This window comes from Centroberyx gerrardi, chromosome 3 (genome assembly GCF_048128805.1).
Source record: "Centroberyx gerrardi isolate f3 chromosome 3, fCenGer3.hap1.cur.20231027, whole genome shotgun sequence".
NCBI classification, from domain to species: domain Eukaryota; kingdom Metazoa; phylum Chordata; class Actinopteri; order Beryciformes; family Berycidae; genus Centroberyx; species Centroberyx gerrardi.
In genome coordinates this window covers 11,936,912-11,962,493 of record NC_135999.1, presented here as the reverse complement: position 1 = coordinate 11,962,493, position 25,582 = coordinate 11,936,912, and the positions used below count along the sequence as shown (strand labels likewise).

The window sequence follows — 25,582 nt, the reverse complement described above, 5'->3', positions numbered from 1 at the left end:
GGAACTGAACGTAACCGTATCATAGTATGCAAATAAAAAAACAATCACATTAGCATATTGCATTTAGTTGAACCTGCAGTGAAAACAGGAGCAGTACAATGTATACAAATTAGATTGTAGTGTTTTGGTGAAGGGCATTTCTTGACTAAAGAGGGCCTTAAAGTAGTTTTGACAGTACAGAGGGGGTCAAAGCAAGATGCTGATGATCTAGCGCCACAGGAAATAGTGCTAGTACTCTGTATTTGGAAAAAGAAGCTGTCAGTGTCCTAACTGTGATCAAGACAAGGGGCGCTGAGAGAAATTCTGAGCCCCCTGATAAAATATCACACTGGGCCCCCTACCTCTCTACGTGTAACCTGATACTATGTCACCTCTCCTGTCTGAAGGGCCCCTCTGCTCCAACTTGGGGCCCTATGAAAATACTCCTGTTCCCCACTCTAGCAGCACCCTTGATCATGATCGAGGTAAACCTGGCATTTGGCAGTGGAAGGATGCAAAATTGGAATCTCATCCAAGCATTATTGCCACTTCATCAGATCTGCTGTGAGCAAGTCTACTCCTTATACCCGACACTACTCATGACACTAATGGACATTTAAATGGATTTCTGCCCCTGTAAATTGCACAGATTGACAACAAGTCTTAATAATAAAACTGATATTGTTTTGTACTAAGTGCTTGTTGGTCTAGAGAGAGGCAAGTTTAAACCGGAGCCAACAATCTGATCTGCAAATGGGTCTGTAACTAAATTGGTGGTTAACTGCTGGCCCCCAAAAAAAAGAAAATGCTTACAGTTGCCTATGTTGTGGCAGCAAAAGTAAAGTTGTGTCAAATAGCCAAAAAATTAAGAGATAAAACCTATATATATATAATTTTTATTTTTTTAAGGAGAAGGACACTTTTCTTTGGACTTCCTTCATTTAAATTTCCTCATGGCTTTACTTGTGTGGGTCCAATGAATAAACAAAAGAGTATCTGACAAGCCTTCAGCAATAGCTCATGCATTGTCAAGGACAATTTTATCCTACAACTATGCAGATTTTCCATCAAGTTACTTGCTAAACCAATGCATAAGGTTTAAGGATCCGATGTAAGAGCATCTTGTCTTTATGAAAAAAACAAACATCAGACCACAATTAGACAATCATGCTTCTCCTGGCTTGACAGCACAGTGGTCATTCAAAACTCCCCAGCTTGTCAGACAGGGGGTTTGGGTTTTTGCCATTTAACGGATTTCTATGTAATTTCATGACTCATGTACTATACTCCTGCATATCTAAGCAAAAAGTACTTTTACATGAATGTTTTCCTATATTGTTTCTCCATCTCTTTTAGATATACTTCCTTCATTCCTTTCTTCTTTCTAAGGCTGTTTGTTTTAAACTTTATTATTTTTAAATACATGAGACAAGGTCATTCAATTTCACTGAGTGACACTTATCTAAAGGCTTAGTCACATGTAAGATGTGCTTACATTAATTTCCACTGTTATACTTCACATTTACATCTGGTATAGTTTCAGAACATTCTGAGTTGTCTTTGTCCCTGTTGAGCCCCAAATATACCGAGCACCAAAGCACACTCTTGCATTGGAAACAATAACAAGTGGCAAAGTGACAATTTGGAAAAACACCTTGTTGGTATTCTGTCGTTCGGTTCTCTGATCTCACTGACCACTCTGCCAAATATTCCAGGGTTGAAACATACACCCACTATCTTCATTAGAAATGTTAAGTGCTGTCTGGTAGAAACCAGGCACAGCTCATCACAGCATCCTTACTGTGTAGCATGGCAGTGGCAGATGTTTTCATTATGGAGTATTTTGTGTAGATTGTTGACAAAATTCAGTTTTGAATTAAGGCTATAACACCACAAGTTGCAGAAAAAGTACTTTCTCAAGGCACTGTATATAATTAGCCTCCCTTCTCAGGGTTAGTGTAAGATTAAGTCATGCCACCAGCTCAATTCTCAATGAATCAGTCTTTCTCTTCACCCCTTTTTACTAGGCTAAAATTGGACTGTGCAAAATCAAATCATCCCATTCCGATAGTGAGTCCAATGATGTTTATACTGATTTCTTATTCCAACTCTGGTATAGGATCACCAATCTGCAATGCATGTATCTACCTAAGCTTTAGTGTCAAAATGTCAGTTTGTCACACAGTATCTTTATGTAGTAGTAGAAACACCATCATATATCATTATAATGACAGTGCACCAAGGAAGATTATATAAATAACTTAAGCAAAACTGCCTGCATAAAATGTGTAGAATGAGTTAGATTACACAATTTTAATGTTTTACAATATATATATACAGTATATAATGTAGCAAAATGTAGTCTCACTCTAGTTGAAGTCACATTAAAATGGTTGGCAAATGTACATATAGATTAACTACCATTAATATGAACATAATACTAAGACTTACCTAGTTCTGTCTCGTATGGCATCAACAGAAAAGCAATTAAACAGCAGACTACACACAGATGCTGTTAACAATTTATTAGTTAAATAAAACTCATTACAAAAAGGCCATTTCCAAATTCCAAACACCATCAGCTGATAATAAGAACAATTATTGATCAACAGATTCCATGAGCAGCAGGTAGAAACTGTTTGGTCTCAAGAATACAGCTGATGCTTATGACAGCAAAAATCATTGTACTCAATGTTATCCCTGAGAGAGCAACTTAGAAATAAAATAAATCCTTTTGAGAGAATACATTTCCCCAGAACTACTGTTGATGCTTAAAAAACAGAGGAGTGACTCTCCACATTATGTCATCCTGCCTTGTTCAACGGAGGGGCACTTTGCTAGCAAAACAGCACCATGTCACATGAAAGTTAACAAGAGTCAAGAAAATCCATTTCTGTCATATACGGGCCAGTGTCTTATGAACTGTCGCAGTAGGAAATACTTGTGTCTGCATTTAAAGGGATATGTGTGTTCACCGTATCCTTCGAGGGCTGGTCACCTTCAACATTTGGAACATTATTTTGTTCTACATTGCCTGAGGCATTAGCAGCCGGCGGTGAGCCCAGCTTTGACTCATCTTTGCCCACACCCACAGTGGGAATCTGCTTTCCCAACTGTTGTATCAGAGACTTCAGAAGGGCGGAGTCTGCTGGGTCATCTGTGGTATTGTTGATAGGGTTGTCCTCGTTAGTGCTGCTGGCCTGGATGGCACTGTCATTAGCTACATAATCGCTGTCACTATCAATGGTAATGACAGTCGGTGAGTGCTTCTCTGTGCGTTCCTTACTCTTGTGTCTTTTGCTTTTCTTCTTGTGTTTCTTCTTTTTCTTATGGTGTCGCTTGCTTCGTTCAGAAGAGCTTCCCTCATAGACAATCTCCACACTGAGGCTTCTGCTCCTCTTCCTCAACTTCTCCTTGGATTTTTTATGATGTTTCTCTTTTCTCTTTTTCTTGTCTTTCGTTAGTGACGTGGAGGAATCAGGTTCAGGGTATGATTTGGAAAGTGTGTTTTTGGCAGGTTCCTGCAAGTGTCTTGTTTTGTATTTTCTCTTCCCACCAGGCTTGTCATGGTGAGACCTCCTTCTTGTCAAAGGTGAGCAACTGCTGGAGTAAGTCCTTGATCGGGAATGCCTCCTGTTCCGTCGGTGAGATTCTCTACTGCGGCTCCTGGAACGAGAAAAGGAGCGCCGATCCGAGTTCCTGCGACAACTGAAATAGTACGACCGCCTCTCTGTGTAATGCACCCCACTGTTATCTCTCTCTTGGCTGTAACGACTATATGATTGCGAGTGATAGCTGTGTGACAGTGCGTTATGGCTGAAACCACTGTCCCTCTTTTTATCGTTACTGCCCCATTTTGAGTAGGAGCGGTCTCTGTTACTGGAGCAAGAATGCTTCGTACCTCTGGAGAGAGTGCTGCCACTGTTGAGAGAGATCACTGGGCTCCTACTAGAGTGCCTGCGGTCTCCAGTTCTTGACCTCCTCCTCCTTCTGTCTCTGTTTTTCGACCTCTGCCTCTCCCTAGATCTATCGTCACTATGAAATCTTCTACTATCCCTGTCACGGTGGTCTCTATTTTTTCTCTCTGGTTTACTGGATGGCTCGTGTTTGGTAGGGATTGATGGACTACATCTTTCTTTTGAACCCAACTGATAATCCTCTCTTTCTGTACTCTCTGACCGTCCAGAACCGCCAGGACCCCTACTCTGGGAAGCTGGAGGACTGAGACTGGTGAAGCGGATGTGTTGAGGGAGGTGAGGCACTTCTTTAGTCTCTTCATGACCAGACTCGTCAGAGTTGGAGGAGAGCTGAACCAGCTCTGGAGTCCTCTCTGATGTTGGCTTGACAAAGCCTACAATGACACAGTCCTCATTGTCAGAAGACAAACACTCATCCTTTTTAACTTTACCCTGAGGTGGGTCTGTTTGGTTGTGAGGACTCCTGTGCTGTGAAGAAGCCCCATACTCCTGCATTTCCTCCTCCACACTGCTGTCTGAGTCTGAGTCTGGTACCAAGAGCCGTTGAGCCATGCTCTGCTCTGCTGTTATAGAATACGATGGCCCAGGCGTCTCATCGTCCCACACAGACTGGCTCAGAGTCGACATGGAGTCTCCTGGGGGGTCCAGCTCCACAGATTGCTCATCCTCTGAGATAGCAATTACGGATGAGTTGGAGCTGCTGTCTTCATTGGAGGAAGGGGCAGGGCAGTCATATACAGCATGCTGGTCATAGGCCTCCATGTTGAAGGGGGACTTTGCAAAGTTGATGAACTCATGTAGGAAGTGCTCTGTGCGCCCCTGGAGGAAAGGCCTGAGCTCTTCCTGAATTGCTCCGTCCTCCATGTCGTAGCGGGTAATGCGTGACATGATGATGTGCTGTACGATGTTGACCAAAGAGCCATGGGCCCCGTATAGCACCATGAGCTCTCTTTTTAGCCAGGGCACCAGTCTGTGTAGGCAGGCAGGATTCCTTTGGTAGAACTCAGCTGTGGTGTCTCTGGAGCGGCCCCCGTCCCGCACACTCCGAACCCTCACCCCTCGCCGGTACAGTTCCCTCCTGAACTTTACCATTTCTTGCTCTCTGACATTGTGCACCACCCTGCCTTCACTAGCAGCTCTCCTCCTGGCTGCCAACCTCATCATCATGCGCCTGAGGGCACAGTCCTGCCGCTGTTCGGGAGGGTTCGCTGAGCCTTCAAACAGTACGCCATTGTCTGGAGGTGGAGACGTCCTTCGCTGAGTCTGCCTGCGCACCCCAGTAAGAGTGGTGCGGTACCGGAACCGAGCTCCCCCAAAACTCCCAAAGGAGCCATTTTCTAACGGCCGCAGGTCATACTTCTTAAAGTCTTGCTCTGATTTTATACTGTGATAGATTGAGTTAAATGGCTGCTTGCATAGAGGACACTCTGCTTTGTTCTTGGACCACTCGTGGATGCAACGGAAACAGAACTTGTGCAGGCAGAGGTCCAAGTAAGACATGTTGTTGAATACATCCAAACAGATGGGGCACTTGGAGTCTGGAGACACCTCTGCAGACATTGCTTCAGAGGTTTTCCTTCTGGCACTCTTCTGACTCTGCCGCAGTGCAATCTTAGTTGCTGACATGATCTTAGATAGAAAAAAAGGATAAAACATTAATTTTGAAAACTCTGCTTAATTCATCCATTTACTGATCAAATAAGAATGGTCAGTCAATTATGGAATAATCTGTAAAGCTCTACTGATGTAGGCTACTGAAGTTTAACTTAGTACCAGAGTAATATATGCATGTAGTTTGGAAAATATCCTAATCTTAAATGAATCCTAAAATTCTTGTAAAAGAAAATAATAATAATAATAATAATACCGTAATAATAATAATAGTGTCTACTTACTGTTAATTTGAAAAGAGACAATTTTAAATGATTGTTATGCACCAAATTCAACCATAGATCATAATACATCTGAAGATTAGAACCTGGTGCTGTTGACAGATGCATTCTCTCTCTGCTACTCTCATTAGAAAACTGTCCCACACTTGTCATTTTTACAATAGCCTGACACAATAGCTGGAAGGATGGAACACAAACTGGATGGCAAAATTCCATGTGATATTTCATGTTGGTCACCATCTTCATTCTTAGTATTTATAACTGAAATGTAATTACTAATTAAAAATTACTACTTGAAATTTCAGAACCAGGGCATATAATGAAACAAGATACAGAATTAAATAATTCCACACTTGTCTACTATTGCTTCGGTAGTAAGATTTAAGGTGAGACTTTCAACATATACTGTAAGTAGATAAGTGTAGTACAGGTCCCAATTTTGCCAATTTTGGTGGTTAATCATTCATCGTCCCCTAAAGATGTAACGTTATGTGACGCAAAACTATTAATGAAATACCACTGACGTAGTGACGTTATAACTGATTCTGCAGTATGTGTTGTGCAATTTGTTCATTCATGTTAAAGCTATGTATGTTTTCCAGAAAATGATTGATAAACCCCATGGGCCCCCAAGATTTCATAGTTAAGGAAAGTTAAGTCAGTGAATGAAATTCAGTCATTTCTAAATTGGGGTACGTTCAAGGTTTTGTAGATGGCTTGGTCAACCTCATACTGAATGTTAACGTTAGCCAAATTACCCAATAGTGGGCTAGCTAGTTGGTCAGGGAATATAACGTTAACACTGGCCATTTACCCTGGAAATTCACTCACCTAACCTAGATACATTTGTCAGCGTCGAAAATGGCACATCATCAGAGTTAACTACCGCTTTGAACTATTAAATGTGTTCCTTTCCGTCCTCGATCACGTTGGTGTTTTCGGTTAGCTTAGCTACGTTAGCTAGCTAGTGCTGGTCGTCTGTGTTCGTTGTGTTCTCCCAACGAACTGACCAGTGAATAGCGAATACAAAAACATTGTGTGTTGACACTCCACTTTCACAGACTTGAGCGCCCACAAACATAAGCTATTTTATCTGAAGTAGATACATTATTATCCAAAAAGACTGTCAAGCCACGGCCTCTAGTTTACCACCAGGTGAACTGGAGTGGAGTAGGTTAGGGGGGGTTAGAAGAAAAGTTGTATAATATTACCTCTGATAATCTCAAACTCTTCTGCGGTTGGCAACTGATGAATCCTTTCTGTCTGGTATCATCTTATTAATTTCTACATGATTGTCGTCCTTTGAGCGACAGTTTTTGAGATTCGCCGCACTTGTGTCATACCCTATCGAGATGTATTGTTATTATTTAACCAGTGTAAAATCGCAAACACTTCCGGTTAATATTTTTCAAAATAAGAGTCCTCGGGTGACTATTCTTGGCTTGGTGCAGGTGTAGCAGCATCTGTAGCCTGTAAATGTTTTTCCTCCGCTTTATCAGGAAGCAGTACGTCCCAAACCCAAACATCATTAAAGCTATATAATTAAATTACAATTATCGTACATGCATTAAGTAGGCCTACTATATAATATACTATATATAATACTTCCATGTACAACACTCACCCTGGTTTGTATGTGTACCTGTGTGTAAAATATCAACGTTACTTGAGTTTCACAGTACAGTGGCATGAAAAATCACCCCCTTTTACTATGAAAAGATGTTGATGTGGCCAATATGGACAAATATCATGATTTCTGACTGAAATCTACACAAAGAAGACAAACTTCCCTTTCTAGATGCTCGGGTGAGGATTTTGCATGATTGGAGTGAATGAAACTACATTGACTTTAAAAACTTCACCTGCCATCATCAGTGCTGTGTTAGCAGTGTTGTTGGAACAAAGAGTATCGCTGAACAAAATAATTCATCATCGACTTGGCCACTACAGTTAGAAAATCACAGACCTTCCTGGTAAGTTAATGTACTGGCTCAACTCCCCTAAGCACCGCACAGAGCATAGAGGCCAGCTCTTATTGATGTGTTTGCAAGCACCTATTAAAGTGGTAATAAAGGGTTTTGAATAGGGTTTTTTCCCCCTGGAATTAATGAGCATTTATCATAAACAATATGTTTGCTCAGCACATCTCAATGGGATTTGTACAGTGGACTCTTCATCAGAATGTGTGGTTCAGTTTACAAAAAGTATAAATCTCAGGTAGATTTTGGATTGAGTTTCTCTTTAAACTGACGATGAGTCTAGCAGTGAAATGAAAATCTAAAGGAAATGTTTTTCACGGGGATACCACAATCTGTCATTCATTACTTCATCATCTCTGCTGTAATGCGTCTTAATTTTCATTTATATGTAAAATAGGACTCCGCTCACATACGCCTATTTGTAATATTTTAATGACATATACACATAGTTTTTACAACAGGGATTTAAGGGAATTGTAGAAATCTTTCAACTTTGTCTTCAGTGGTGACCATGGCTCTCGGGGAGATCTGGAACAACTTCGCCTGTCTCCAGAATAGTGTCACCCTGAGCACAAAAACGAGTAAAGAAATAGTTAGACTCTTTTCCTCCACCACGACATCATTGTGAGAGCATCTCAGGGGTGTTATACAGTAAAACAGTAGCCGGTTGTGGTGGCACAAACAGACAGTCAAGACTTCTTACAGGAAATTTAACTGATCAACATTTGTGCAAAAACATGACTGCAACAGGCTGCTCTATCCGCCATAGTTCTCAGAAAAGATTTATCTTGTTGATCGAATGACAGCAGTACTCGTGAAACAACAACATCCATAACAGATACTTGTCTCCTCTGATTACTCCGCCCTCCTCTATAAGCAGCCGTGTCTGTGTACTACGGCCTACTGACTTCATTTGCCATACATGTTTGGCAGGCAATGTCAGTAGACTAGCCAGGAAGTACAGTTTAAGGGGTAGGCTAGTAAAGCAATGTGTTAGTTGTGTATTTGCAGTTGTACATAGCATATAAGGAAATCAAAAGAACAATGCAAAAATGAATAAATGAGGTATCCTTACCGGGAACAGCTTGGGTTTCAATTCCACAATGCCATATGGCCTTTGCTGTGGGGGGGAGACAACGATATTGTTAGTACTTAGGCCTATCTTTCTTTTCATGGTGACATCGCTAAACTTTCCGTTCATGAACTGAAAGTGAGAAATGGATGAATGAGAAATGGATGCTATACCCGCTTTGTCACATACAAAAGAGAATCTAACACACTGAATACCTAAACACTGTTGAATGTTGAAATCTGTTTCACCGTTCTTTTATTCAATTCAAATAATTATTCAATAACTTAGTAAACAAGTACAAGTGACTACATGCACAGTGCATGGACAACTTAAAACAGCAATAATAAGAGAAAATCAGCCAATCAGAGGCCATTCAAATGCTGAACACTGGAGGTCTAACAAACTCATGTGCATAACTACTGCGCCCTGCTCATCAAAGCATGCAATCTACATCTTGTGGTAAAAATGGTGTTTATTTAGCAGTTATGTAACATACCCAGATCCAAGTGATACTGGTGTCTATTTTGCTTACTAGTTATCTTACTCTCTACTTGCTTACTACATTGACCCATTTCATAGTACAATATTGCAGATGTCCAATTCTAGTAACTATTACACAGTTACAATTTCATAATGATCATTATTCATCACATAATGTAAAACATTTCTGTTAACTTACAGCAACATGGTACTTCACGTAGTAGTGAATGACCCAGGCAGGTATCAGCAGCCGCGTTAACGTGAACACTCCACCTGTGTATGCTTTGTAGGTCTGTAAGGAGATAAACATTATAGGCAGATACATATTAATAAAGAGAAGTGCATGAAGATTAACAATATTTATCCCAGCTGCTGCACAGAGGTAATATATAGACTGAATGCATGCTGAAAGGAGGAGTGGAGCCAAACAACTCAGACAAAGTCTTGGACGATAATATGCATATCTCACGATATGATTCGACACGCGATATTCGAGAGATTCAAGATGTCAAGAAGATCTCCAGTTAGTTGAAGTAATACATGAATAAAAGGCCGTTCGGGATACCTTGTAAAACCACAACGTGTAACGTTATGTTATAATTCTCATTATGGCAGTTAAAATGTGGAATCAAATGTAGAGTCAACTGCCGAATACATTAGGCTCATAAAAGTGTAAATTTATGATCACACTGTCCAGAACCTCAACATCAACACAGGCGATAGGAGCAGAAAGATATGAACAGTTGTGAATTACACACACACAATTATACACGGAACTACAATTGGTGTAGTTCCGGGTGTTTACGGGTTTCTGCAAGTTACATTTAAGACTTCTTATGAATCTTACTTCTTATGACCCGTAAATTCCAATTTAAATCACCTTTGACACCACATTCACCCACAAAATAAGCATAAGAACAGCAGCTGTATCACAACACAGCGTTGCAAGCGAACATAACGGCTCGGAAAACTAAAGTCACTAGTTTCGACGAAGCTGTCAGCGAGCATCAAAACCGGTCGCTTTGTTTCTACTTAAGTGATATTTCGCAGGAGTCTAAGCACCTGCAGGCGCCCTGTCATCGAAGTTAGTTTGCCACCTAGCTGGCCAATACAGTCTACTCACATAAAGCCTCCACAGACTCTTGGGCTCCAGAAAGCTAGCCCAGAACCTGCCGACGGGGCCGGGAGCTTTGGCCTGGACCACCGGCTCCCTCGGGCTGAGCTCCTGGTCCTTCAGCCACTGCCTCCGGAGCTTCGTGATCTGCTCCACACGGAGCTTCTCGTCTGGCGTGTACCCAGACATTATTTCTTTCTGGATATTCAACCTCAACACACTACAATGACACCATGGAGGACACTTTCCTCACCCACGAAGAAGAATTAGCAGGAAACGTGACACAGATTGACTACAGTGAGAATCTTAGGGCGACATCTACTGGACTGGAGCGGCTCTACACTACATGACCAATAAATCTCTTTCTCTCTTTCTCTCTCTCTCTCACACACACACACACACAAAATCCAAGCATTACAATTTCAGTTTCTACATAACACTAGGCCTACATATCAGTTAAGATAGAAAAAGACAATTTATGGAGTTTATAGTCTATACTGGGAAAATTAAGTAGCCTAAGGACAAGCTGCTTGGTACATAGAAAGTTAAAATTGTCTGTCTTTATTTTTTACAATTGCTTGTTGATCTTGTCCACACTCGCAGACTAACACAAATTACACATGGGAGATTTTTATTAAGTTGCTCAAGAACATCTTGACAGTAGCCTAGTTGTTGAGGAAAGTAGAGGGAATACACTTCCATGTTCCTTGGCCAGATTTTATCCACAAATTCAAACTAGTGACCCTCCACTCACAAGCTTCCTTCTCTAACCTCCACACCTTGGGTCACTCAAGGGTTTCTGTGAGACAACGCTCCCATAACATAGCTGCAGATTCTTCCTTTTAGACAGAGCTGGCACCACCCATACTTCAAAGGATTGATTTAGGTTCATTGGTAGCATCTGTGAGCTGAGCGAGACCAGAGAGACACTCCCTTTTATTTGTCAGAGGATTTGTGCGGGCTTATGGTGTCTCTTGGCTGGGCTACAGACGGAAGTTTGCTGAATAACTTTCATTCCATTCTTTGAAAGTCAGATCTCATGCTGAAGGGTCAGAGGTCCCATATCCTAACTTTAGATCTGTGAAGGCTCCAACATACCAGCTACCAAATTCACTGTGATGGATCAGTAATTCATTTTTCTATCAAATAGAAGACATCTAAATGTAGCGTGAAGCGACATTTGGCATGGTTTACAAAGTGACGCTCTTTGACTTCTGAAATGCTCACTGTATGCCCATAATGGCCATAATAAGTGTTTAGTAGTGAAGAAAACTCTCATGCACATGCCATGACTGGTTATCCAAACTGTGTTAATTGGATACCCAAACCCATTTTCCATAGAGGGCTTGGATGTGCTCAGTGTATCCTTTCAAGTGGATGGCTTCCAGAGAGAGAGAGCAGTCCTTTGTAACAGGATATGGTGATGCCAGTGTGGTCAGCCACAATAAAAGAAGAAACTGTCTCATTTAATGCTTAAATGATGACTGTTAACCTCTCTATGGCATGAGGCAGCCACTTAATTACAGTCATTTCATCTAACTAGAAACAACACAGGATCTTGTTTTCTTTTCTTTCTTTTTTTCCCCGCCTTTTAGCTGTTACATCAATTAAATGTTTTGCCAGCCAAGATGTATTGTAAATGATCAAACTGCAGAAACTGGGGAAATGCAATTCATATTAAATACTTAACTGTGGACAGCACTGTTTCTCAGTTTGCAAAGTAGGAAAAGCTGCATGTTAAACCATGAAAGTGGATGATTTGAACGCACGCACAAGGATAGTTATTGCCATCTGGCCTGTTATTTGGCTTTATGCTCACTGTATTGGGCATAAACGATGAGACTGCTGGTGGGATTCCCCTCATCGGCACTGGACCCACTGTCTGCCAGGAGTAGCTGCCTTCATTCTGTCCCAACTACTCTGTTTATGGGAGACAAGGCTATAGTTTGGACAATGGGGCTCACACAGTTCAGATTCAGGGTCATTAACAGGACAGTTTTCCCTGTATCATGGCCTATATTACTGCCACATCACTCCAAGAGACCTCATTTTTCATACACAGAGACCGCAGACTAATTATGTCATACAGTTTAATTCATTCTGTTCAGTAATTTACTGGATCTGGAAACTGTCAGTTCAGTTTAGACAGAAGCAGTGTTGCTTATAGCAGCTGTCTACCAAGAGTAAAATATTAACATCTCAACTTGTGTGGTGTTCTTGGTTTACACTCTTAGATACACTCTTTAATCACAATGTACCACTGATAATAACATAATAACAAGTTGCATAAATTGATTTTTAAGCACAATTGAATGTGTTTTTTTGGTGCTTGTGTTGACTAGCACAGATCAGAGCTTTACAGTTTATGCCAAGCTTGATCCACTAGATGGCAAAATAAACCAGAGGGACCCCAGAGAATGGAACCTGGATTTGATCTGTTATTTTAAACGAGTTTACATTTTTATAACTAATATTTAAGAAAATAACTTTTGTTTACAAATTGAAACGGCATATTCCAAACGTTTTTTCTTGAGCTTGTTTCATAAATGAAAGCCAATGGAATAAGAGTGCAGTTTTCCAGTGCATGATTCATCTGTATTATTCAGCTGTACATTACTATTCTGACTTGACACTGCTCCCATGCTATAGGTCTATTGTCTTAGGGAATAATTTTGCCACTGCTATGGGCTTTAAGTTAACTTTTTCAATTCAGTAGGCATTCTTCCAAGTTATATGCTTTGTAATTTTGTCTTTGAGTAAATTTGGCAGCCCTATAAATATGGCATTTAAAAACAACTGTTTTTCTATTTAGTACAGATTCCTGTTTAAATTTAGTCCATACATTCTTTATTTTCACTTTGGCACTTGGTAGCCTACTATTGCTGAAAAACGTTGCAGCACACGTTCGTCAAAAGGCTTTTATTTTGAAAATGTTTGTCCGGAAGTATTATTCTTTACTCTGCCTGGTTGAGACGCTGCTGCTCTGACGCCGGCCGGCTGTCACATGTAACATAACGGGCATAATTAGCTAACCTAGGCAACTGTGGATGCGCAACAGTCGCTCAGCGGTTATTTAAATGTTTCAGTCGCACTTAAGGTAAGATATTTGCATTTCCTTTATAACATTATACCAGCAGCATTTGAACACTTCAGCTTTTAAAGATTGAAGTTGTGCCAGCCGTCCACTTTAGCGTAAACTGGTATCAGAAGACCAGTAAATTAGCTATCGAGGAATTAACGTCAAGCTAACCTTAACGTTAGGTAACGTTATCTGTCAAAACTTTCTCTACACAGTGATGAGTAACGTTAAGCTAAGTTATACCAATAGCTAAGTTAGCTACTCAACCTTACCGCTAGCTGTCATACTGTTGAATTAAATGAATAAATGCTGAGGGAAATGAACAGTTGAAGAGTCGCTGAGAGTACAGTTAGACAGTTAGCGCTAGGAGCTAGCTATCTAGCTAACTACGTTAGCAGTCACGTTAGCCAGCACGAGAGTACTAACTTCGGTCTGTGTGGAGCCATAAGTCAAGGTGACATGTGTCATAGATTACGTTATCAGCAGTAATAATTACCAATCATGTTATTGCGTTCAGTTAATTTCATATCTGATTATCTAGTTCTTGGAAGAGAGGACAAGATAGGATATTTTCATGGCTGCATTATATATTATATTATTATATTATATACATTCTATGGTTTGTTATGAAGAATAACGTCGACATGAACAGTTCTGCACATAGCTCAAATAATCATTTCCTTTTGTTAGGCAAACCCATATTACACCCTGAGAGCAATAACTATGATTCCAAATATGCTTCCTTCTTCATAACCTCAAATACTATTTGTGCATGCACAGTGTTCTTCTTAGTGATGGTAGATGAGTTTGATAAACCTCTCTCTCACCTTTGCAGGGCTGTGCCAAGCTTTGGATGGAGTCAGCACCCGAATTTTCACTGTCTTGTGTAGTCACGGCCCAGGATTCAGAGCATCCTGCACATCCATGAGAGAAGAATGGTCAAATATTTCTCTAATAACATAGACATCAGGAGTACGTGGGACCATGTTGTCTCTGCTTTCTGGCAGAGGTACCCCAACCCATTCAGGTATTGTCATATTTTCATGCTCATTTAGTCTACACACACTCATTCAATTTCTCTAGTTTTTATTTGCTTGAGGCCTGAAATGAAAACCTGTTAAATCACACCTTTTTATTTTTATTCGCAAATACTAAACAGCAAAATCAAGGTAAAAACAAAAGACTATGTTCTGAACTGTTTTCCCATTTGTTTTGGTAACTGCATTTAATGTGGTATTTCCCTGACTTCCCTAACATTTTCCCATCAGTTTCCCAATAAACTATCTTGGCAATGCCCATTGCCCATTTTCAGGTCACCATGGCTGTATGGACAGTAATTGTCCATCCGCCACTGCTAGGCCTACTTTACTCTGGTGGTGTAATGGTGTGAGGAAGGTTGTCTTGGCACACTTTTAGGCCCCTTAGTACCAACTGAGTATTGTTGAAATGCCACAGTGCACATGAACATTGTTGCTGACTAGGTGCATATCTAGGCGCTACAGTCTACTATTTTTCAAGCAGGATAATGTGCCATGTCATAAAACATGCACAGTCTCAAGATTCACAGTTCAAGGTTCCTGGAACTTGACTTAAGTTTAGTCCACTGGCCTGTGCGGTTCCCAGATCTCAACTCAATGGAGCACCTTTTGGGATGAGGTAGAATTGGGTCTTTATAGCTTGATGTGCTGCTGAAAAATCTGCAGAAATCTTGTTAACGCTATTGAGTTAGTATAGATGGAGATTTCAGTGGAACATTTCCAGCACTGTGTTGAATCTCTGCCAAAGGGAGGTCCTACCCGGTACTACCCCAGTGTTCCTAATAAAGTGGATACTGAGTCTATTTGAGAACCTATGACAAAGACAAAGTCACAACCGTTATTGACATAGAGAACTGAGAAAATGCATTCTAGAGAAGTAATACTACATTTAGAATATTGGAAGTTGTGTTGTCAAGCTCTTTGTTTTTTTTTCTGTTTTTGAGTTAACCGCAACAACATCAGAAACTGGATACATTAGGATACACTAGTAAGAACAAATACTTGTATGATGGCCTATAATGGCACATGAGCAACTCTTTAAGAAAAATGTAACCAGTTTGAATCATTTAGAGCATGTGCTAGACATGTTAAGTGTGAAAACTAATTATTCAGCACACCAGCGGGAAGCTGCTTACTTAACAAGGTTATTCAAATCAGTGCAAAACTAGGCCAGAACAGTGTTCTACAATATTTCACAAATTTCACAGTTGCGTTATGCTCGTTCACAAGAAATGTATGTCTAGACCCACAAAGCACTCATATACATTTTCTGTTGATGGTTCGAAAGTGGGCCGCTGTTTTAAATGGAACCATTATTATTCACAAACAGAACTGAAACCCAAACATTAGACACGCTGACATGACTGAGTGTTTGTGTTGTCCATCAGCACCCATGTTCTCACAGAGGACGTCGTGTACCGGGAGGTGACTGCGGACCACCGGCTCCTCTCCAGACGCCTCCTCACCAAGACCAATCGGCTGCCTCGCTGGGCAGAAAAGATCTTCCCCTCCGGCATGTCTCGGTCGGTCTACATCGTCGAGGACTCCATCGTGGACCCCGTCACCAGGAGCCTGACCACCTACACCTGGAACCTCAACCACACAACACTCATGGTGAGCTGTCCTCTGATTGTGCTGAAGCAAACACTCATGTACACTGATATGGTCTGAATTGTTTTTCATTTGTGTGGTTTACTGCTTTCAGTGTGACATTTCCCTGACTTGCTGATTAACCTTTTTTGCGGCCAATTTCCCGTCAACTGTGTTTTGAAAGTGTTTTTCATTTTCCAGTCAGAATGGCTGTAGAGCTTAAGTGTCCATCTATTCTCACTTGACTGGTGACGGCATCAAAGTAGAGTCCAAAAAGAATCCTTAGTCTAAAGAAATGTCCTTGATTCACAAACCGCATGTTTAGCTTTGTATATTCAACAGTGAACACTGTATATTGAACAGTGATTTCAAGGGTGAAGAGTGACTGGACTGCAGGTTTTTTGTAATCATATCACTGGTGTCCCAGTTAATGGGTCTGTCACAAAGAGGCAGACGTGAATGCACCATATACAGAGTATATTATGGTGCAGCCTAGATTTCTAAGGCCCTATTTTCTTAAGTGATAAAAAGATGAATTCTGAAAGGCCTCTTGAATTGGCGGATAATAGTTTGCATTGCAATTTGTGCTAAGTACGTACAGGTTTAGGAATGCAAAGGTCCCGATCTATTTTTCTTAATGCAACTTATCTAGGGAATGACTATGTGGTAACAGTGAGATATAGTTGCCAACGTCAATGCTATAATAATAACAAGAAACTATGATTTAAATGCAATGTGAACATTTGACAAAAGAAGGGAATTTCAAATTATCACCACAAATGCAAATTGCAAACCACAAAAAGCCAATTCTCTCTCAAAGTGCTTGAGTATATAACTTTGACAATTACAGCCCTGGCCACTAATTTCATGCTCACAGTTATGAACCCAAAAATGAGTCCATCCCTTCAAAATCACCCACAAATTCCATTTCTCACTTTTCTTTTTTCTTTTTTTGTTCAGTGCAGCAGTTCCTTGATTTGTCATGACGGCATCACCAAGAGAGTTGTGGGTCTGTTGTTCTGAGCTTTGGGAGAAACCTCTTCATGTTCACAAATCTAGACTGATTTACATTGTACGAGATCATGTAGGAACACAAAGTTTATTTGGTTTCAGGATGGATATTCACTATAAGTCAGCTGTTAGCTATGTTGGAGCTGGAGGGGAACCGCCCATTCGATTCTTTTACTTGAGATCCTGAACTTGTGTGTGATCATGACAAAACAATTCTACAACATAGTACTTAACCATTAACACCCCTGTCACTGTCTCCCTCCCATATCAGTCTGTCGAGGAGCGTTGTGTTTTCCAAGAGTCGGGGGAGCAGCCGGCCTCCACCCAGCTGAGGCGAGAGGCATGGATATCCTCAGGTGTATATGGCTTCTCCAGACCTATTCAGGTACTTTCGACCTCTGTGTACACTATGAGATGGTCCGTGCTTAGATCGGCATGTAAAACTAATCTGAGTGTAATATACTGTGAGATTATGATCAATTCCCTCTTCCTATCTTGTTTCAAAAGTGTATCTGAATTCAGCCGGTCAGCCTTTATGTTCTTTGCTTAAGTCAGATATGATTTAATCAGTGCAGGTTTTAAGTAGTTGGCAGCTTGCAAAGCACACTTTGCCTATAAAATAAGTTTAGACAATCCAGTTGTGGGTGAACAAAACATCTGCTAGCAAATGTGTGTGTAATCCAGAATGATTTAAAAACACCTACTTAAATCTCTGCCAGAGTTTAAAAGTATATATTTTCTTCCTCCCTAATTTATCTAGACACATTAGTTTTTATTATAGAGGCTGACATACTGAAAGTATTTTCAAGCCTCTAGTATGATTTGTAGGTCAAGCAATAGCATGGGCAGCAAAGACGTGGGAGCCTGCAAGCAAATGCCAAAGTAAAGAAATGGGAGATTTGAGGGAAGAAAGGAAATGGGGGCCAAAAATATGTCAGTCTAGTATTATTATTAGTTGTGGAACATGCCAGGCTTGCTTGAATGCCCTAGAGAGAGGGAGAGAGGGAAGACTGTAAGCAAAGTGCTGTTATTCAGATGTCTCCCCATGTAAAGCCATTTCCTGCTCTGTCTTTTCCCAGGAGTTTGGATTGGCCCGCTTCAAGAGTAACCAGGTGAAGGCCATGAAAGGGCTGGAGTACGCTCTGTCAAACTTACACGGTATGTACACTGCACCAGCCATAAAGGGAGAAAAGTGCAAGGGCAAGAGAAAAGGGAAACAAAACAGTTTATTTTTAACTGTTGCTGGGTCTGGAAAGGACAAAACTACAGGAAGTAGGCTTTCTTTTTTCCCCAGGACATTTTTATGCGTCACTTTTTCCACCATTTATTTTTTTAGTGTTTTAAATTTAGAATCAAGCGTTTGCCAAACTTTCACTACTTGGCCAGAGATCCTCTTGATCCCTCCTCATGATGGATTGTGATGAGTTGAGTGAAATCAAAGTAAGAACTGTGAAATGGCATCCCCCAGCCAATCAGCACATGACGTTTACCCTTCCATGAGCCATGTATGGCAAAAATGTTTCCCCTCTCATCCGTGTCTAATCAGCTTATGATTGCACCGCTGTCTGTCGCATCACTTGAAGACTTTCACAGTGTAGTCTGCAGCAGTAATGATTCAAGCATGCTTGAGTGTATCAGTTTGGTCTGGCAGAGATAGCCGTGCCTAGAAATTGACACCCACATGTTCCACTTAGTTCAAACAGAGCCACACTATCTAGCATCTGAAGCAGCATAAAGGTCCTTGTTGTGGCTTAGAAGTACCATGTGACTGCAGAGGAATAGGGAGCCATGACAACCACAGTGACACGCAGCTTGGATGTCTAAATTGAGGCTTGGACCAATAAATGTTGCCTAACCAGTTTCATAACCGAAAAAATGATAGAGCAAGTCACATGAAATGCATAAAAAAGGTCTATTCCCTGCAATGGCACAAAAACATCAGTAGCCTAATTACCGAATACAGAAACACCATTAATCTTCCAACTAATTCATTATAATTGTACCCATGTTGTGCACACGTCCTGTGCCTTTCCACTATCAAGCCCAGAGAAATCACATGGGATTATTAGTACCAGCTTTTGATTCAACTACATAACAAATTCATAATTCAATAATAATTCATAATTCACATAAAACCCCCAATATTTTGCCCATGGAGAGGTGGAGTTTGGATCTGGGAGAACCATTATAGGGAAAAGGTACCACCACACTTTTGTGCTCTATCCTTGTTTGACAGTGGCACGGACCAGCGAGGTCTGTGTGGTGGCACAAGCTGTGTGTCATGCTGATGCAGCATGCTGTTGTCTAAAAGGACGTTCTCCCATTGTTGTGATTCTGTCCCATTCCCCCTCTGTTGATGTAATTGCAGGACTTGGCATCAGGCTAAGCGTGGTGGTAAGTATGTTAGCAGTGGGGCATCCATCTGCCATCCCGGGCCTTGCCCAGGGTTGTCACATGATGGCATGCAAGCCTCACATACTAGCCTGTGTAGCAAAGGTAGTGACTCTCTAGAACTGTCCTCTTTGTTTATTCTGTGTGCAGATACATGCTGTATTTGCCTTGAAAAATCAGAGAGGAGTAACTATGTGAGTAGTGAAACAGAGAAAAGTGACTTAAGTATCCTGTGTTGGTTTAGAAGTGGGTAGTGTATAGTTTAGTTGCAGTTAATGGTAGAATTTTTGTTTTGGAATCGTATAATTGTTTCACCTTTTGACCTTTAGAAGAAATTAAAAGTAGTTATTGCAGTTTACAGAGAGCATTTTCTTTTTCCAGACATTACAGTGAATGTTTTCATGCCATACATGACTGAAATGTCATACATGACTAATAGCTACCTAACAAACAGGCTATCTAGCTTCATTGCTAGCCCAGATAATAAGGAAAATTGCTGTTCTCATTTTAAAAATTGGAGTTTGTTACCAGTTGTTATTGGCAATAAAGCCATACATTCAAGGTGTTTGTTTTTTATATCACAATCCCTACATTTTCATCTCAGTAGCCACAATGTAGCTAAATTGTTTCTCAAACAATTTCCAATGGAAATGTTGCCCATTTGACATTACTTTGATCATTAAGTATACAGTAATATTAATACTTTCACTATTAGATAGTACAGTTATCAGTGTGGCACCTGAACAGAGCAATGTCATGGAAAATCAGGGCAGACATTAGAATGAAAAGGCACATTGCAGTAACTGCACATCTATTGTGTTTTGCCTTTATTCTCTTGTTTAGTCAATTATTGCAGTTTTGACACTTTGATATTAGTGTTTAAAGATGATACAGTCTAAATATTTCATTACATAAGACAAGTAATATGCTATAGAAGCAAATCATTCTCACTTTTGACAGAGGTGTCAGTTACTGCATTTTGCCATCGCATGGCACTGTAGTCAATGATAAGTGATGATGAACACAGTGGTCAGCAGAAAATATGCAGCAGATAATTATTCATTTGGTTGTTGGGCTGTTTTATTTTTTTTTGAGTGTTCCTTTAAAACATCTCTACTTTTGTTGGACAGTGTTGTGAAGAGTGACTGGGAAAGTGGGAGAGAGCAGCATAATGTGTGGGATGGACTTAAGCCAACAGTGTTGTGAGTGCATGGTATGCACCTGGGTCTGCTGATCTGTGTGCCCCAATTGTCAGCTGATCTAGATGTTGAACTGCAGCTTGTGCTTTTCATTTTCTCCGTTACCCTCTTGATAGTTCGACTGTGGAGCCGGCCACAATACTCATGACCTCATAGGTCCGTTGATTCCAACTTTTAGCTCACCGCCCTTCCTCAGATCTCCTGCTGTGCACAACTTGTCAGTTCATTGGCACAGCTGCTTCTTAATAAAGTTTGTCATCAACTTTTAGAAAGGCACTGATTAAAGGCTGATGCAAAACTATGAAATAAGCTTGCTGAAGTATTCAGAGAAGCTAGACTGTCATGAGTGTCCCAGCTAGCTAGACTTCAGTTGCAGCTGACTGTAAGGTGTTTGGTCTAACAAGGAGGATTCAATCTCCTGGTAACAATAGTTGTCTGCTCCGAGTTTTAGCAACTGACCAATATCACCATACTCACCCACGATGTCTTAATTCGAACTGATGGTGCTCCATTCATAATAAAACCAACCTTTGCATTGTGGTTAGGGCCAGTCAGTATCTACTGTAGTGTGTAGTAATTATCACTGACTGGCCTCCTCCCTGACCACTGTGTCTGTGTCTGCATCTCAATATCGTTCATCTCAGCACCCGGTTCATCTATTAATCAGTGCTTCCTCATAATCAATGTTTCTTGTCATGGGGAAGTGAATAGGAAAGGTCTATTTGTATGTGAGCATATGACTTGATCTGTGTATGTTTTGTATGAGAGAGATGCAGAGAGTGAAATTGAGAAGAAGAGAGAATAGAGCAGAGAGGAACCTGACGCAAATGGAATGCCAATCAAGAAGAAAACGGCTAGCTTGATAAGTAATTTAGACCTGAAGCTAGATGAGGAAGAGAGTATGAAAGAATGATGAAAAGTAGAATTTGTTGCACCACTGCCTTTTTTGCCTGTTTGCCAGCACAGCACAAGGTTTGAGAACCCTCCAAAACAAGGCAACAGTAAACATGTCGTCCTCCACACATGATGCAGTCATTGTAGTAATTTAAAATTATGTTATGCAATGCTTGTATAGCATAGAGTATGGTCTTTGCGGATGTCACGTGTTATATCTCAGACACCACTAATCGAATTTTGACTAAACTTGTTGGAATGGTGCATCTTGCTGCTGTTTTTGACCATTGATTATAGCGCCCCTATTGGACCAGTCTGTGTAATTTCTGTAAATGCTGGAAAACAGTTTTATCAAAATCAGACCGGTGGTGTCTGAGATATCACAATAGATGGACAGACAGACATGACCTGCTGCCCCTGAAAGACTGCAGTGTCTTAGATCATTTTCTTCTCTGTCTTTTTCTCTTTTCGTGTCAGGTATTCTTTTTAAAGGAAAAATCCACCCTAAAACACTTTAACACTGTTACCACACAGCTATTGGCAATGTACCTTGCATTTCTCATTTGACTGACTAGTTTTGTTGTTTGGTGGTATATTTTTTTCTTATTCAAATGTAGGCACTGTGATGTCACATGTAGATGTGTCCAGCGCAGCTGCAATGAAGTTTAATAGCAGAAAAAATGTAAGCGATCTAAAACATCAGCCGTAAACGGCAGGTTTTTGTGGCAGTTCAAAGAGCAAGGGCTTCTTTCTAGACTCAACATTTTGCACTGACATTCAGCAATCATACAGGGAGAAATCCGTTGTAGAAGTGGAAGAGATACCACAATTTCTCCACTGACAATAGCTTCAATAGACCATATTGCAATGCAGCCACAGCTCTTTGACGGCATTTTTTTGTAATTTGAACAACTGGGCATGGCACACCATGACATTGTTCTGTCCACACCCTCACTTATTCTCAACTTGAGAAACTTGGTATACTATCCCTATTGCTCTCTCCACCTACACGTGCTTTATAGAGCACAGAGATCCTCCTTCTCTAGGGGTTGTTGAAAGTAATTCTGGGAAATGTAGGAAATCACTAACTAAAGTAGAAGTAGACAAGGCAGGTTGAGGGAGTGAGAACACCAAAAAAGGAATAGATATAGATATCGAACAGTGTGAGAGTATACAAGGGTGGATTTTTTCTTTTTAAAAGTTGCTTTCAGACGAGCAGTGGATTCGCTAATTGCCACTCACTGTCAACAAGAGCAAGGTGGATGTTTGTGGGGCAAATCCACCGGACCAGGCAGCGCAGCCAGTGAAGCATGCACATGAGAAATCCACTAAGCTGTAGGGAAGGCGAAAAAGTTCAACATTCGGTTCAACATTTCCAAGCAGAATCTGCAGGCGCCTCATCTCACAGCCTGTCAAATTTTAGTAGGGGCTGACGTCACTTTTCACTAAAACGTTCAACATGGAGACTGAAAGATTGATGATGACAATCAGTGCATTACCAGAGCTGACGTGTCTCTCCCTGCATACAAGGACATCTTTGTACGCTACCTAATCTACGACTGTAAAATCTTGAATTTGTGTTCGGATTTTTTATTGCGGTAAAGAAATAGGTTTAGCAGTCAACTGTGTACACTGTACAGTTTTGCTTACGTTGCTATGGCAACTTGGCTCCCATGAATGCCCAAGTTCCACTTCCCACAACTGTTGCCTGTCTACAACCAGCTTTCTCAGCTGCCCTCTGCGAATATCCACTGCTCTGTCGGAAAGCAGAAGAATTGGGTAATCTCTGGTTGGCCCTGTCTCTCTCACATCTCCATTATGGTGGAATACCCCCTCACCCACACACACACACACACACACACACACACACACACACACACACGCAGGTTATAACGGCATACAGATGTGGTTGTGCGTGCTCACATACTGACCTTGAAACACTTTTCTTTTGCTTTTCTTTTTTTTTCATCAGCATGACGTTTTGACAAGGTCCTCGGGTCACCTAAGATTTGTCACCTTTCCAACACGCACACCATTATGTGTTAATGACTAATTTTTACACCAAGAAATCATGTGTTGTATTATTCTTCAATACAAGACGATGTGGTACTCATTCTGTTCTGTCTGTCCCCCTGTCTGGACACACTGGGCTCACAGGAGAGGCACCCCAGCGGCTGCTCAGGGACACAGTGAAGGACGCATCGGAGAAGGCCAAGGAGGCAGCGTTTGCCGCCACAGAGAAGGCCAAAACCCTGGCTTCAGCCGCTGCCATCCCACAGAAACCCCAGCAGTATGTCTGACAGGGCCGGTCGCACGGGACTATACGGAACACAGACAGAGATGACGCACAATCAACACAGTGCCTCTTGACGATCTTGACTGGACTTAAGCTAAGCTGGGATCATGCCTGTCACTGTTTTTCTCTTCTTGACTCATCAGTATTTATTTATCCCACCAACCAATCGCTGTCGGGTCGGCTAGGCTCCTCTACGGTTGGGCTCAATTTTACTTCTCTCTCTCTCTCTCAGCTCTCTCTCCCTCTTTCTCTTTTTCTCTCTCAAACCTTCCGTCAAACCTCAGGTACTGAGCCATTGTGTGCAACCTATTGCCTTCATATAAGCTTTCGAACATTTACCAGCAACACTTTTTTTTATGGTATAGAAATGACTATCAAATGCAAATGCTTTGTCCGTGGTGTCTTGGTCACGTAAAATTTAAAGCCAAGTGATTATAGATTCATAATCAATAGACATGGTTATTTCCTGCTCAATGGAAAAAATCCATCTTGTCTTTGTGGAATTCCACAAGCTTGTCAAATTAATCAATAATGTGAATGGGCTGTTGTGGCAATCATCCATCTGTCCAACCTGATGAACACTGGTGTAGCCTAAAGCTGCCATCCCAAACTCCACAGACTGCAAGACCAACCAGTCACATGACTGTGACTTTTATCAGTAGTTTTAATGTCACTTCTACAAGTAAGAGAAGATTATAATTTGATGGGCAAATCTGCATGCAAGAGATATTTATCCAACTACTTCAAATACTGTTATTGTAAAATGATACCTCCCCTCATGATGATGGATTTATGAACTTGTTATTTATTTATTTTACATTTCTTGGCTTCATACCTGCAATAAACTTGCCAATTTCAAACATATCACCATACGGTATCTAGGTTACCAATGTTAGCACACATCTAAATGTATAATAATGCGATGGGTAAATGTAAATTGTACTGTGAAATGCTACTTCTTAGTCACTGCCAGCAAGGCCGCTCCTAAAGCGATGATGATCAAGAGATGCCAAAGAAGTGATTTATACAAATCAGGCAAATCAGAATGAACAATAGTCAAATCTCCGTGCTTGAATTCATAATGTAATGTTATTTGCCCTTTAACTGCATGGCATATGTGTCATTTTGGTGTGAGTGAGGATGGATCATTTCAAGATGCCATGAAATTGATATGAAGCTTACCATTACAAAAAAATGTATGTAGATATTTATTTGTAAACATAATTTAATGATTGCATTCCCTTTTAGATGGAATTGACTGGATTATCTGGTTGAAGTGTTGTTGTAGTGAAAAGATAATTTCTTTAAAATGTGGTATACTATGAAGTATAGTTTAAGCACTTGTTAAATTATACTATATATTATATATATTATTATACATATTATATAATAAAATGTGATATTTATGATTTGATTTTTGGTGGTTTACTTTTTTCTGGTATAACGGAGGCAGAAGATGAAGTCTTGCAATTGAGAGGAAACCTGAAAACTGGTTAATATTCCAGACTGCAGATGTCATTGTTTTACAGTTTCAAAACCAAACAACAGGAAGTCCCAGGCAATCTGCTCAAGCTTGTTGCTTTGTTTAGTTA

General features: G+C 40.7%; 3 protein-coding genes across 4 annotated transcripts; 1 reads left to right on the top strand and 2 right to left on the bottom strand.

Moving 5' to 3' along the window:
• Window positions 1-2,402: 2,402 nt before the first annotated feature.
• On the bottom strand, window positions 2,403-7,208 carry toporsa (topoisomerase I binding, arginine/serine-rich a). Of its 2 annotated transcripts, XM_078289764.1 has the most exons (3): window positions 7,060-7,208; window positions 2,978-5,585; window positions 2,403-2,872 (listed from the first exon to the last, which is right to left on the bottom strand). In XM_078289764.1, exons 2-3 carry the CDS (start codon window positions 5,580-5,582, stop codon window positions 2,847-2,849), a joined length of 2,631 nt encoding a protein of 876 aa, XP_078145890.1. In that variant the 5' UTR covers window positions 5,583-5,585; window positions 7,060-7,208; the 3' UTR covers window positions 2,403-2,846. The 2 variants fall into 2 exon arrangements, with proteins under 2 accessions (XP_078145890.1, XP_078145888.1); XM_078289762.1 differs by having other exon boundaries at window positions 2,403-5,585.
• Window positions 7,209-8,241: 1,033 nt separating this feature from the next.
• On the bottom strand, window positions 8,242-10,760 carry ndufb6 (NADH:ubiquinone oxidoreductase subunit B). Its single transcript, XM_071912981.2, has 4 exons — window positions 10,503-10,760; window positions 9,579-9,671; window positions 8,903-8,947; window positions 8,242-8,392 (listed from the first exon to the last, which is right to left on the bottom strand). Exons 1-4 carry the CDS (start codon window positions 10,680-10,682, stop codon window positions 8,327-8,329), a joined length of 384 nt encoding a protein of 127 aa, XP_071769082.1. The 5' UTR covers window positions 10,683-10,760; the 3' UTR covers window positions 8,242-8,326.
• A 2,743-nt stretch (window positions 10,761-13,503) lies between these two features.
• LOC144538072 (PRELI domain-containing protein 1, mitochondrial-like) lies at window positions 13,504-25,337 on the top strand. The gene is made up of 6 exons (XM_078281893.1): window positions 13,504-13,590; window positions 14,408-14,599; window positions 15,998-16,223; window positions 17,482-17,595; window positions 18,290-18,368; window positions 23,852-25,337. Exons 2-6 carry the CDS (start codon window positions 14,508-14,510, stop codon window positions 23,992-23,994), a joined length of 654 nt encoding a protein of 217 aa, XP_078138019.1. The 5' UTR covers window positions 13,504-13,590; window positions 14,408-14,507; the 3' UTR covers window positions 23,995-25,337.
• Window positions 25,338-25,582: the final 245 nt, after the last annotated feature.

Excerpts from the sequence above, each read along its gene's own strand:
- toporsa (XM_078289762.1), bottom strand. The coding sequence starts at position 5,582 with ATGTCAGCAACTAAGATTGCACTGCGGCAGAGTCAGAAGAGTGCCAGA.
- ndufb6 (XM_071912981.2), bottom strand. The coding sequence starts at position 10,682 with ATGTCTGGGTACACGCCAGACGAGAAGCTCCGTGTGGAGCAGATCACG. Across the intron at positions 9,672-10,502 it reads AGAGTCTGTGGAGGCTTTAT|ACCTACAAAGCATACACAGG; the intron begins GTGAGTAGACTG and ends ATCTCCTTACAG. Across the intron at positions 8,393-8,902 it reads TGAAACCCAAGCTGTTCCCG|GGTGACACTATTCTGGAGAC; the intron begins GTAAGGATACCT and ends TTTTGTGCTCAG.
- LOC144538072 (XM_078281893.1), top strand. The coding sequence starts at position 14,508 with ATGGTCAAATATTTCTCTAATAACATAGACATCAGGAGTACGTGGGAC. Across the intron at positions 16,224-17,481 it reads TCAACCACACAACACTCATG|TCTGTCGAGGAGCGTTGTGT; the intron begins GTGAGCTGTCCT and ends CTCCCATATCAG. Across the intron at positions 17,596-18,289 it reads GCTTCTCCAGACCTATTCAG|GAGTTTGGATTGGCCCGCTT; the intron begins GTACTTTCGACC and ends GTCTTTTCCCAG.